This window comes from Mizuhopecten yessoensis, unplaced genomic scaffold (assembly GCF_002113885.1).
Source record: "Mizuhopecten yessoensis strain PY_sf001 unplaced genomic scaffold, ASM211388v2 scaffold11109, whole genome shotgun sequence".
Lineage (NCBI taxonomy): Eukaryota > Metazoa > Mollusca > Bivalvia > Pectinida > Pectinidae > Mizuhopecten > Mizuhopecten yessoensis.
In genome coordinates this window covers 966,330-980,054 of record NW_018408884.1, presented here as the reverse complement: position 1 = coordinate 980,054, position 13,725 = coordinate 966,330, and the positions used below count along the sequence as shown (strand labels likewise).

The 13,725-nt window shown below is 39.6% G+C and overlaps 1 protein-coding gene across 4 annotated transcripts in view; it reads left to right on the top strand.

The window, feature by feature from the left end:
• LOC110465950 overlaps positions 1 to 13,725 on the top strand; it is a 34,722-nt gene that overhangs the window by 9,116 nt on the left and 11,881 nt on the right. For 2 of the 4 annotated variants that reach the window (XM_021522162.1, XM_021522166.1), the window contains exon 2: positions 10,356 to 13,287. In XM_021522162.1, the coding sequence (XP_021377837.1) occupies positions 10,372 to 13,287 (2,916 nt within the window). In that variant the 5' untranslated portion in view covers positions 10,356 to 10,371. Of the gene's footprint in view, positions 1 to 3,703; positions 3,752 to 3,868; positions 3,935 to 10,355; positions 13,288 to 13,725 lie in introns of those variants that run through there. The other 2 variants (XM_021522164.1, XM_021522165.1) reach the window with 2 other exon arrangements.

Here is a 13,725-nt window from a genome sequence, read left to right as displayed (position 1 = left end):
GTTTTAGTGTTTGTGAGACATTTACCTTATCAGGTCAAAATCTATAAGAAACAGCTAAAACTAATAATGTGTTCCGGTGTTTGTACTGAACTCAATGTATATTTCAGGCTTCTATTAACAAAATGGTGAATCTAATTTGTTTACAAACATAAGCAATAATTACTTCAGCTTGTTTGGACATATTCAAATGATACATGTTGTGTTCCTGTTGACTGTCAGACTCGATCTCTGTGTAATCTATTAAAGGAATGAGGCTAACACATTCATAAGTCCAAATAGGTATATGTATATAAATTCAAAAAAACATTTTGTTTAAAATATTAGGTAATTGAGATTATTCCTGTATGATACACAATCCAGTAATTATATGTACACATAAAAAAGTTAGACTATATATATATATACACTTTGTCACGCCAGGTAAAGAACTTCCCCATAAAAGGTAATACGATACCTGTACAACTTAGTACAATGTTTGAAGGGTAAACTAAGGGTACATGTATATCTTTGTATAGGGGTCATTTGAAACTGCGTTGTAGTTATGGTTTAAATATTTTACGATTATAGCCTTTCGTTAACATTTTGTGCCCATCTGCTATCCTTTGTGATAATATTCTACGGAATCAGTTTTCTATTGATGTGTGTCAGTAACAAGTTAACAATGGACTCCTGTCACTAAGTGTGTACTCTGTGACTAGGACATTCTAGCTGCTCAAGGTACAGGTTTTATACATTTATTAGGACAGAGCTAAAAATAGATTTACTGTTTTGTTATGCATTTGTTCAGGGATGAACATATAGCTTCAATATCATGTATGAATTGTTTTTTTGTCTGATGAAGATCACAGGGTAAATTTCGTATTAGTCACGGAAACGTCACACATAATCACTTACTGGTTGTGATACATAAACCTTTCTACAATGTATACTGGTATTTATCAATTTTCATTAAGCATTATTATGACTTTCTGTATCTTGATATATATATTTTTGTTTGTATTCTTATAATTAAGGTACATTCAGTAATTTATTACTATCATTTCTGTGTACCAGTACTGGTAGTCTGCTGAATCAACAGGTTAACTCATTCACCACTGAAGACACATTCGAACCCTTCCAATTCAAAGGTTGGAATTGTTCATTATGAAACTTCAGGGGTGAATGAGTTAACTAATGTAATTGATCAATTCATTTGCTTGAGAAGAAACAACATATAAATTACGAAAGCATATCTGTATTAATTCAATCAAATTATAATCAGTAATATATAACCAAACCTTTCGTAATCATAAACTACTGTCAGTTTTTAATCCTCCCAGAAGATTTTCCCGTTGTACATTTCACAAAGTATATTTTAATCATCTTTCTGTTGAAGTCAACTCACAAGCTGACTATACTTATTGGAAATTTATAGATTTTGCGGTTGGGAAAATTTGCATTTTTATATGGTAACATGAGGAATTTAAAGAGATGGGATCGTTTCTTGTTGAACATGATCAATTATTGATGTATGCTGTCCTTCGTGACTGGCTCCAAGTCTCGTTTCTTGCGTCTCATTGCTTTTAAGCTCAGCTTTCAGACGCTGATCATTAGTTCTACTCAAACTGGTTGATGGATTCTATTCTTTGTGTCGGAAATTGATGATTGTTTTTAAATTGTCCCAGATATATCTGACTTATATTCATATTCAAGAGATATCTTGCTCCTTTTTTTGTGAATTTTTCAATTATTAACTGTGAATATCTAGTAATTCTCTGAATTTTACTGAAATTTTACAAAATGTTGTTATTATTGTAATACACACATGAGCCTGTAAATAATAACAAGAATGGTTAGGAATTGTATATTATTTGTTCAGAGCTGAAATTTAAAAGTGGGACATATCAATTTTGAGAATGTTTCTAACAATGACAAAAGACATATTCTGAAGCAGGACCTGGAAAAAAACCAAGAGAACCTATATTATTGATGGTTCTCGATAGACAAACTGCTATCACCTACAGCTTCATGCATAGTGTATAATGTATTCTAATCACATTGATACCCTGGTAACAGTTTATATTTTAGGTTATAATATAAATCACGAGGCCAACACCAAACATCCTATAACATAAACCTGCTTTCACAGTAATGAAAACAGTACGTAATTTTTCAAGTATTAGAATTAATAAACTAATACCACGATAGTTGTGTTAGCAGTCTTGTGATATAATATACAATTAGTATATAACTGTGGGCCCCTCCCTGGTACCTCTAAACTGGCTGTTATAATGTACAACATGTATATAATTGTTGGCCCCCTCCCCGGTACCTCTAAGTTAGCTATATTGACCCCTCTGGTGAACCCCTGTACTCTTGTTAATTGATTTTTTCTCCTATGCAACATTCTGCAATCTTCCATCACTGTGTTGATATAGCAGCCCTTCCATCCTCACTCTCTCCCATCACTGCATGGGAGTGACCACACTGACTCAATACTCACTCTCATCACTGTATGGGAGGGATTACACTGAGAATATCAATGACTCCAATACTCACTCTCTCCCATCACTGTATGGGAGTGATCACACTGAGAATATCAATGACTCCAATACTCACTCTCTCCCATCACTGCATGGGAGTGATCACACTGACTCAATACTCACTCTCATCACTGTATGGGAGGGATCACACTGAGAATATCAATGACTCCAGTACTCTCTCTCCAATCACTGCACGGAATCACCATCCAGAGGTTACCATCTATCCAGGGGTTACCATCTATCCCGTTGGTTTCCATCTATCCCGTTGGTTACCATCTATCCATTGGTTACCATCTATCCATTGGTTACCATCTATCCAGGGGTTACCATCTATCCATTGGTTACCATCTATCCATTGGTTACCATTTATCCATTGGTTACCATCTATCCATTGGTTACCATTTATCCATTGGTTACCATCTATCCATTGGTTACCATTTATCCAAGGGTTTCCATCTATTCAAGGGTTTTCGTATATCCATGTGTTAACATCTATCAATGGGTTTTCATATATCTATTGGTTGCCATATATACATGTATATCCAAGGCCATGGGTTACCAATTACACTACAGTGAATATATATAGTGATATTAAGTAAATTAGGGGTTTAATAAGGTCAAGGTCATGCTTACTAAAAATATACCTTTGGGGCTATGGTCAGGCACCTTGAGGGGCGCAACTATCCACGAGTTATCGACTGTTTATGAGTAAGCATAAATATGCCTTGGTTATATTTCAGCATAATAGCAGCCCAAACATTAAAGTCTGACTGTTATACCCATAAAAGATGTTAATGAAATAGTCTGCTTTGAAATGAAGTCAATCAACAGGTTTTGTGCTATTATTGATATAAATATTAATGTGTTGTTATAATGGTGGCCTCAATAGCTATACCGTATTCATCAATATTCAAACCGTTGATATTGATAGTGGGACCATCTTGATAAGAATTATCTCCTATACCTGGTACTTGATGTGCATACTCAACAGTTGTCTAACCCTCTGTGTAATAATCTACATGCATGTTCCGAGGGTGTGGCAACAGTTGTAGTGTACCTGCTCCTGATAAATCCCTGATAATCGGGTAAGCACTCCCATGGAGTGGCAACAGTTGTGTTTGGGTTGCTGAGACAGCTCAATGTTGTGAAATATTGATCCAGACCTGGTCACCCCTCGAGTTACACAATGGGATGATCCTCTTGTAATGGAAGCATGAACCTAACAGAATGTAAGCATTAATTTTGAAGGTTGGTTAATTAGGACGTGTGTGAGTCACAGGAGATATGTGACCTGTGGGAGGAAGAAGGTCAGTGTGTGACAGTATGTGGAGGCCACCGTCCTCACTCTCTGTGAGACCTGTAATAATCAATGTATACAGATGTAATGTATGAACTTCCCTGGTTCTGTGAAGGTAGGTCGTTTGGTGTACAGTTTATACCAGAATGAAATGCATGAAATCGTCTGCAGACTGTGTGCAACATATAACATGCACAATTTAACACAGTGGATGGTGTTTCTGCTGTGAAGATCCAGGCTCAGTGAGACGATTGGTGTAGTAGTGTAGGCCGACTGTAAACAAATAGGATTCAATCTATAGAATTATACTGAGCAGTCCAATGAAAGCTCGGGGATTATACGGGGGCAGTTTAATAATAGCTCAGGATTTATACCGTACAGTAATTATAGCTCAGGATTTATACTGTACAGTAATTATAGCTCAGTATTTATACTGTACAGTAATTATAGCTCAGTATTTATACCGTACAGTAATTATAGCTCAGGATTTATACTGTACAATAATTATAGCTCAGGATTTATACTGTACAGTAATTATAGCTCAGGATTTATACTGTACAGTGATTATAGCTCAGGATTTATACTGTACAGTGATTATAGCGCAGGATTTATACTGTACAGTGATTATAGCTCAGGATTTATACTGTACAGTGATTATAGCGCAGGATTTATACTGTACAGTAATTATAGCTCAGGATTTATACTGTACAATAATTATAGCTCAGGGTTTATACTGTACAGTAATTATAGCTCAGGATTTATACCATAGTTATTATAGCTCAGGATTTATACCGTACAGTAATTAAAGCTCAGTATTTATACTGTACAGTAATTATAGCTCAGGATTTATACCGTACAGTAATTATAGCTCAGTATTTATACTGTACAGTAATTATAGCTCAGTATTTATACCGTACAGTAATTATAGCTCAGAATTTATACTGTACAGTTATTATAGCTCAGGATTTATACTGTACAGTAATTATAGCTCAGGATTTATACTGTACAGTAATTATAGCTCAGGATTTATACTGTACAGTAATTATAGGTCAGGATTTATAATGTACAATGGTTTGTGATTGCTATAGGATTAATACTTTGATACTAGTTCTGGGGTTGTGCAATATCATTAGGCTGGTATCATTGCTATTAAAATGTACTTACATGTGGAAAGTGTAAAACTGGTAATGACATCTAGTAGAGACAGCCTGGTTTGATTTCCTGCCCACATTCATCCAGGCTAGAGTGATTGTCAATTAAAGAAATCATTTACATTGTAATAGCTGTGATGTTTGATGCGGTGAATTGGTGGTATTCCTCAGAAATTAAAACAGTTTATTTCCTTCACATTCTACTTAATAAATAGTTGGTCCATACCACCCTCAGCAGCAGTAGCTTTGTATGTACAGCCAGGTGATGACAATTATAGCATATGTGTGTTAGTAAATATAAAAGTGTACGAAACTAGGGATTAAAAAACATGTCGGAAACTAAAATGTTGTCATCAGAATAAAATGTATGATATAATCAATTGGGTGGTCGGGTGGCGCAATGTATAGCACGCTCACCTTTCACCAAGGCAGCGGGGGTTCGATTCCCTGATTAGACGTAAAGAGGTACATTGTATGGGGTCATCTGCCTGAACACCTGGGTTTTCTCCAGGTACTCTGGTTTCCTTCATATTAAGCAAACACCAAAATGAATAAATTTCAGATTAATGAATAATATATTAATGATTTACTCATTCACCGCTGAAGTTTCATAATGAACTATTCCAAGCTTTTAATAGGAAGAGTTCAAATGTGTCTTCAGGGGTGAATGAGTAAATTTGATAAATTATATCTAGACTACATTAAGCAGTTATCTTTAGGATACATGTATTATTAAAGCTATCAATGAATTATTGAAGCAATACAATGGTCCCTTTCATTCTCCAGTGGTCTGCCTGTACATATAGTGTTTCTGTAGATAGTGTTAGAGGGTCCGGTGACCTAGTGGGCAGTGTTTCTGTTTGTCTGGTTCTGTAGATAGTGTTAGAGGGGCCGGTGACCTAGTGGTCAGTGGATCTGTTTGTCTGTGGTTCTGTTGATAGTGTTAGAGGGTCCGGTGACCTAGTGGGCAGTGTTTCTGTTTGTCTGGTTCTGTAGATAGTGTTAGAGGGGCCGGTGACCTAGTGGTGAGTGTATCTGTTTGTCTGTGTTTCTGTAGATAGTGTTAGAGGGTCCGGTGACCTCGTGGGCAGTGTATCTGTTTGTCTGTGGTTCTGTAGATATTGTTAGAGGGTCCGGTGACCTAGTGGGCAGTGTTTCTGTTTGTCTGGTTCTGTAGATAGTGTTAGAGGGTCCGGTAACCTAGTGGGCAGTGTATCTGTTTGTCTGGTTCTGTAGATAGTGTTAGAGGGTCTGGTGACCTAGTGGTTAGTGTATCTGTTTGTCTGTCGTTCTGTAGAAAGCGTTAGAGGGTCCGGTGACCTAGTGGGCAGTGAATCTGTTTGTCTGTGGTTCTGTAGATACTGTTAGAGGGTCCGGGGACCTAGTGGGCAGTGTATCTGTTTGAGGGTACGGGGACCTAGTGGTTAGTGTATCTGTTTGTCTGTCGTTCTGTAGAAAGCGTTAGAGGGTCCGGTGACCTAGTGGTCAGTGTATCTGTTTGTCTGTGGTTCTGTAGATACTGTTAGAGGGTCCGGTGACCTAGTAGGCAGTGTATCTGTTTGAGGGTACGGTGACCTAGTGGTTAGTGTATCTGTTTGTCTGTGGTTCTGTAGAAAGCGTTAGAGGGTCCGGTGACCTAGTGGGCAGTGTATCTGTTTGTCTGGTTCTGTAGATAGTGTTAGAGGGTCCGGTGACCTAGTGGTTAGTGTATCTGTTTGTCTGTGGTTCTCCTCCTGTACATATAGTGTTTCTGTAGATAGTGTTAGAGGGTCCGGTGACCTAGTGGTCAGTGGATCTGTTTGTCTGTGGTTCTGTTGATAGTGTTAGAGGGTCCGGTGACCTAGTGGGCAGTGTATGTGTTTGTCTGTGGTTCTGTAGATAGTGTTAGAGGGGCTGGTGACCTAGTGGGCAGTGTATCTGTTTGTCTGTGGTTCTCCTCCTATACATATAGTGTTCTGTAGATAGTGATCGAGGGTCCGGTGACCTAGTGGGCAGTGTATCTGTTTGTCTGTGGTTCTCCTCCAGTCACAACATTGACCATGGTGAGGAAGGTCAGAGAACAAGGCTTGTTTACATAAGAAACATGGTACAGTCTGTACTACTAATCCCCCTGGTGGGGAGTCTGCCCATCTCCCTGTCTCTAGGGCAGAGTTCCTTGGTCAGAACCCCCATCTAGCCTGCTGAGTCTTCCTCCTCCTTCCTGGTCAGGAGTCTGCCCATCTCCCTGTCTCTAGGGCAGAGTTCCTTGGCCAGGTCCCCTACCATCCAGCCTGCTGAGTCTACCTCCTCCCTGGTCAGGAGTCTGTCGTGATCTCCCCCCTGTCACTCGGGCTGAATTCCTGGGTCAGACTCTCCTGTACACCCTGATAATTACTCATATCATCAAGTATCGTTGACCTAATCAATGCTAATCCCGCTGGTCCCCTACCAGTGGCTACTCACTATAGGATGTAGTCTCAGTGGGCCATCAACACAATCATGTCGTGTATACCGATGGCCACATAGCAGAGAAAGGACAGCAGGTGGAAAGTTGTAGAGCATGGATACATTTCACAACAAAGTCCCTTAAATCAATGGAACCCCCCACCCCACCCTCAATTCTGCAGGGGGCCCTACGTAGTCACCTCTTCCATACCATTCAGTGGGACACAGCCGGATTACAGTAGGTAGGCCTGCCTGGGCCATTAGGGTGCAGTACATGGTGATATTGAGCCAACCTAACCATTTTATTATTGACACATGTACAACTGTCCAAACAGACATGCATGCATTTAATTGATTTAGCTGCTTGTTAAATAAAGTAAACTGAATAGATTTACTTAGATTTTGTATTAAAGTGAAAAACTAATTCAACTGTTTTTGGTTTTGGTTTGCTTCCTATTTCACTTAAGAAAGTGTTATTGTACATATCACATCAGCTGGTGGTGGTCTGTCTTATCCCTGTAAGTATAAACTAGGTTCGAACTCGTAGAGAACAGTTCAGAGATCTTGTGAAAGTTTGTAGGTATATAACCATACCACACCAAAATATTCCATACCAACAGCAAATAATACATAACCAACAGCAAAGAATGAGTTTGTATATTTTTTAAGTTCATCATCTTTGTATACAACTACTTGCAGTTTGATTTAAGTGACGGAATAAGTTATGCGATGCCTCCTCAAGCCGATCAACTATTTTTGTATGGTGGTAGGACATGCGTTAGACAGTGATTACATCTTTACTGTCGGCATCCGTCACCTTCATCAACAACTTCTCAAAGTCAGCGTAAAGCTAGCTGTCTGTTAATCTGAACAGCTGCCTTATATCTCTTGTTAGCACTGCAACAACTGAGGCTGTAAATCAGATTAGCTGTTAATCTGCCTCATTGTAAAACCACGGGTCAGCCATCTCGCTTGTGAAAAGATAAAAAATACAGTAATATCTCTCATATTGAAAATATAACACAAAGTTGAAATTTTCAGCCTGAAAATGATTATAGAATACAGTAGAATGCCTTGAATTAGTTTTAAAGAAAGAACAAAAGTAAAAATTGATTTAAAAACCATGGATTTTAAGCCCCCTCCTTACAATCTTGTACAGTCCATTTCTACCTAGACGCAGTCCTGTGAAGTAGGAACTAATGACCAAGTCAATAACTAAGTGGGGGAGACGTCCATTTCTACTTCAGTCTTTATTGTAGTACACTTAACTATTATCGCCCCCTTAGTTGAGGGGGTTACAACAACCCCCTTCCCCCCCACCACCACCAAATTATTGTCCTTCCATAGTATAAAGTTTGTAGTATAATGACATCACGATATATGCGGGATTAGATTGTTGATGGTCATTGGTCGAGGTTATGATTCAAAGGTACATTACGATTACCACTTTGGTGGGTATAGGGTATGTAGCTGTGTGAACCCCCTGCTCACTTCTAACTTTAACTCATTCATCCCTGAAGTTTCATAATGAACTATTCCAACCCTTGAATTGGAAGAGTTTAAATGTGTCTTCAGGGGTGAATGAGTTAACTGTGATTGGAGTAAGACACATTTATTTTATACTGTAGTAACAGCATTAGAGAAACACCAATTTCTATTTGAGAGTAAAACACGAGCTTTAGCTTATAACAGATACGTGGGGAGAAACGTGAACCTTTACTAAGAAGAGGTTTATATATAAGAATTCACTTGTCACCTGAAATCAATTATAATATGGGGAGTGTGTGTTCTAGGGCTCACAAACATGTGTAAATGAGTTACACGTGGCCATTTAATCACCGACCCCTGGTGTATATAAAAAAAACTGTTAGTAAGCCCCTCCCCTAACACACTAACATATTGTGTCTCTCGATCATCAAACCAACTTACATACACCTCATGTTGATGTGGTTGGCTGTAATTGATGGAGAGGGAAATTCATTACCCTACAGGAACCCAGACAGGCAGTGATACACACATTTTAGCCTTCCTCAGAGCTCCAGAAAATCTGTATATTAACTAAGTTATGTGATTCAAGTTATGAAGTCTAACAAATGTGATGTTGTGTTTCAGGGTTCTGTAATATCTGTTACTTAGTATACCTGCTGAGTGTAATTACCCTGGTATCCGTACTTTCCTTGACGGGGAAAAAGAAAGTTTAGAAACAAGTGTTCAGTAATTATAACGGGTCACGTATGCTTAATGTAAAGAAAGGGGTTAGATTCATAGTTTGTGTACAATATTTAAGACGAACATTATTTGTTTTGTTTGGCCTCAGTGCCATGAGATAATTTTACTAATTCGCTTATTAGGCTACAATCAGATATGGCAATTTGCCGATTCTATCTGAGATCTGACCTTTCCCTTGTTGAGTCATGAATATTTGAGGATAAAACAAGCTCTTTCAGTAATCTAACACTGCATATTGGTTAAAATCTCATATTTATTAATTAAAAAAAATACAACATATTCACAAGATATACAAATCCAACTTGACTTCAAGTGTATGTATTTATGTAGCAACTTAATCATGCATTTTGTGTTTCAAAATTGACTCTTTCGGTCAGCATCATCTCCCCACCTAGACGACAGACAGTCACACTAATGTACAGATCCCAGCGTAAATCATAACCACAATTATGTAAGGCTACTTAGCTACTATCTTCAAATAAAACTCGGACACTGGCCACGAGCAAATTATATGTATTAAACAGTTAAACGGCTCATAAATGCATAACAGTGAAGTACTGTGAAAAACCAATAAAATGTATTGGCGTCGGCATGAAAATATGGGTCGGACAGGAAATGGGAAACACAGCTGGTATATTTTGATTTGACTTTAATAGAGGTCTTTGTTGATAGAGTAGATGTCATACATTGATGCACCATTTTTAGAATAATTGCGTGTTTTATGTTTTGTAGACTATGCTGTACCTAGATGATAATCCAAGGACAAGAAGGCATGTCACATCCATGCTACGAATTTATCCAGAATGCCTGGAAAAAGGAACTCTGCGTCAACTGCCAGCGACCGAAGGGAGAACACTCGATTATTGAAGACACACAACCAAAGAGTTCTCCCGTGCCCGCCAAACGAAGCTCTCTTCTGATGAGAACATCCTTTAACGCTACATTAGAGAATGTGTTTGATGGGTCGTCTAAGTTACGTCGAGACAGTAGTGCTGACGATTGGCCAATCAGTGATGCAGATTGGTGTGTTATTGACGATCAGAAACCAGAACTGCGACACAGGTCGGTAGATCGTGAGACAGAGGATGTGTCGACCAAGAAAACAGATGTGAAACAGGAAGTGACATCAGACGATAAAATGGTGCTGAACAAGTCCAAAGTGTCTTTTCTGCAGGATGAACCGATTGTGATCGGGGACGATGGTGGATGGGATAATTTGACCTCTGAACCTGAAGATACACTTGACGATTCTGACTCAAGTGAGGACATTTCTTTTACGGAGGAGGAAAAAGAGTTCCTGCTTCTGGCGTTAGAAAATACTTTGTGGAACGGTGATAATCGTAACCTTCTCAATAAAACTGTGGACACTGTGAGACGAAACTCGAGTAAAGAGTTCGAGGACGTTCAGTTATTAACACTGTGGAAGGTGGACAGGTTCGCCACGCTCAGAGACTGTGATAAACTTATCCCTCGCCGATATGGCACATTTCCACTGAGGAATAAATCCTCCAAGAAAAAGTTAGAACACATGTTCGAGGAAAAGTCAAAACATTTATCAAATATTCAACTACAGAGAATATCGGAGCATGACGGAGAACTTGGAGGGCACAAATCTTCAAGTGAAACAAATCTATCAAAGGTCAAACCAGAGTTACCAAAGAAAAGTAAACATGTCTTGGAGATTGAGGCTTCACCAGATAAGAGAGTGCCATATGATGAAAGTGAGGAGAAAGATGTGAAGGATGAGGATGAGGTGTTCAGTACTGAAGGGGAAGATTTATTTGAGACATTTAACCCCGACATTGATTTAGAATCCTCTACAGCTGGCATGGATTTGGTAGATCTTCTGAATAATGTTTTAGCAAAGTACAGTGATAGCGAATCATTCAAAGGTATTGAGGGTCATGAACTCCTGCCAGAGGCCACAAAGGAAGAACTACAGCAAGTCGTAGAAATAGGAGAGGAGGGAGCAGAAAAACTTGAGTCAAAGTTCCCCAAAGGGAGCATCAAGTCGAAGGCGTTTGAGGCAAAATTAGCATCACTTGCGGCAACTTTAGACCTCTCTAAAAAGAAAGGTAAAAAGCCTGCCCCACGCCCACCCTCCTGTCCACCCCCTGAACCGTCAGCAAAAAAAAGTGTTCCAAATTTATCAGATCAACCTAATTTTAAAATGGTTCCTGTCGGAAAGCCAATATTTGATCAAGGACAAGGTGAGAAGCCCCTCTCCCCAAAACGCACATCAGACTTTCAAACAGAAATAGTTGAAACAAGCAAATCAAAAACAGAACGCTCAAATAAGAAGGGAATTACATCATTTTTCAGAAACATGCTAAGGCGAGGTCGAGACTCAGTTGATAGTTCCTCAGAGCAGGAGTCTGGTGTAGATAGCACAACGAAATCTCAAAGTTCAATCACAAACTCAGACGGTAGTTCTACTGAGAGTCTGGGGAGTAAAACAGAAGGGCCTCCATCGCCATCAGCAACAGAGAATGTAGGATCCTCACCTGTAATGAAAATGAAAGTTTTGCCAACCATTGCCAAGCCACCAAGAACAAGTGTTATCATATCAACTTCTGATGGTGGACAAAAAAAGGTGAAACAGTCTCCAGAAATGCCTAGGGCTTCCAAAGGATCTCCGAAGGTTTCTAAAAAGGATCCCTCTAAGTCTCTGGAAAAAGTCAAAGAGGAAAACCAAAAGAAGAAACCAGTGGAAAGAAAAGGATCTGATAAAGTGACAGAAAAAAAGGAAAACATATTGGACAGGAAGGATTCAGACCCGGGAATAGATAAAAAAGGACAGGATAAGGGAGGCAACTCCAAGGAGTCGGAGAAAGGTATCGAGAGAAAAGGCTCTGATAAGGAAACTCCCAGTTTACCTACAAAACCACGACCTTTAACTACCAGACCTAAGCCAGTTAATGTGCCTGAAAAACCTGCTAAACCTCCCCCGACAGCCCCACAATCCCACGGTCAGACTAAACCTCCAGTCTCACCCCAACCCATCACATCGACTGTCACTAAACAACAGATGTCCTCTTCAACAGAGAGCCACGAGTCTGTAAAAGAACGGTCAGCTAGCATCAGTAGTCACGAAGGACCAGAGGAGAGGGGTTCAGAAAGTCCAAACAGTGACAGAAAACCTACAAAATATCGTCGACGCGCAAAAAGTCCTAAAAGATCTGCAGCACCCATACGACCACAGGCACCAGCCAAAGCGCCAGAAAATCGTAACTCTATTTTCACAAAGGAATTAGAAATGAAGATATGTCGGGGACTTGGAGACCAAAAACCTGGAAAAGAGGCTCGACCTAGACCCCCAATTGACACGCGAATGTCTTCATCTACTTCTCAGCCCTCGGTGTCGCCATCGTCACCCGACGTCTCTTTCATCCCGTCTGCAATGTCAGCCAGTGTGACAGAGGTACGGTGTGATAACTTGGACCAACCTGTTAGTCCCACTCAGGATGTACCCCCAGCTGAAAAAATTGAGCTGCCTCGTGCGCAAAGCAGAAAGAGCTTTCTGGGTAAATTGGGAAACAGGAAATCCAGAGCGCCCCCTAGGCCTCCGTCTATTGTGAAACGAGCAAAGTCAATCACGGAAAATTCTCTTACCAGTGACGGGCCAATGAAAAAACTGGAAGCCTGCGACATTTCTGGCCCAGTGGTATGTATATATGTCCTGTGAAGTAGTGTGACCTATTTAACTATTCCCAGTGATAGGTATTATCTAGGTGTTTCATATTGAGAATTCCTATATTGAGCAGCAAGTGCCACAATCTTCAAATACTAAGTAAGAGTGAAACGTTTAATCTGGGAAAATCTTTGTAGAAGATATACAATTTTGAAATCACTGATACAGTGGTATGCATGGCCTATGTTTAGTGAACATTCAAAGTCATTATCAAGCATTTTTAGCTCACCTGGCCCGAAGGGCCAAGTGAGCTTATCCCATGGTGCAGCGTCCGTCGTCCGGCGTCCGTCAACTTTTTCCTTTAAAATGCTACTTGTCCTGAATGGCTCAGAGGATTTTGACCAAATTTGGTCAGGAGCATCATTGGCCAAAGGGTTCTCAGTTTTGTATAAACGGAGGGTATAACCCCCC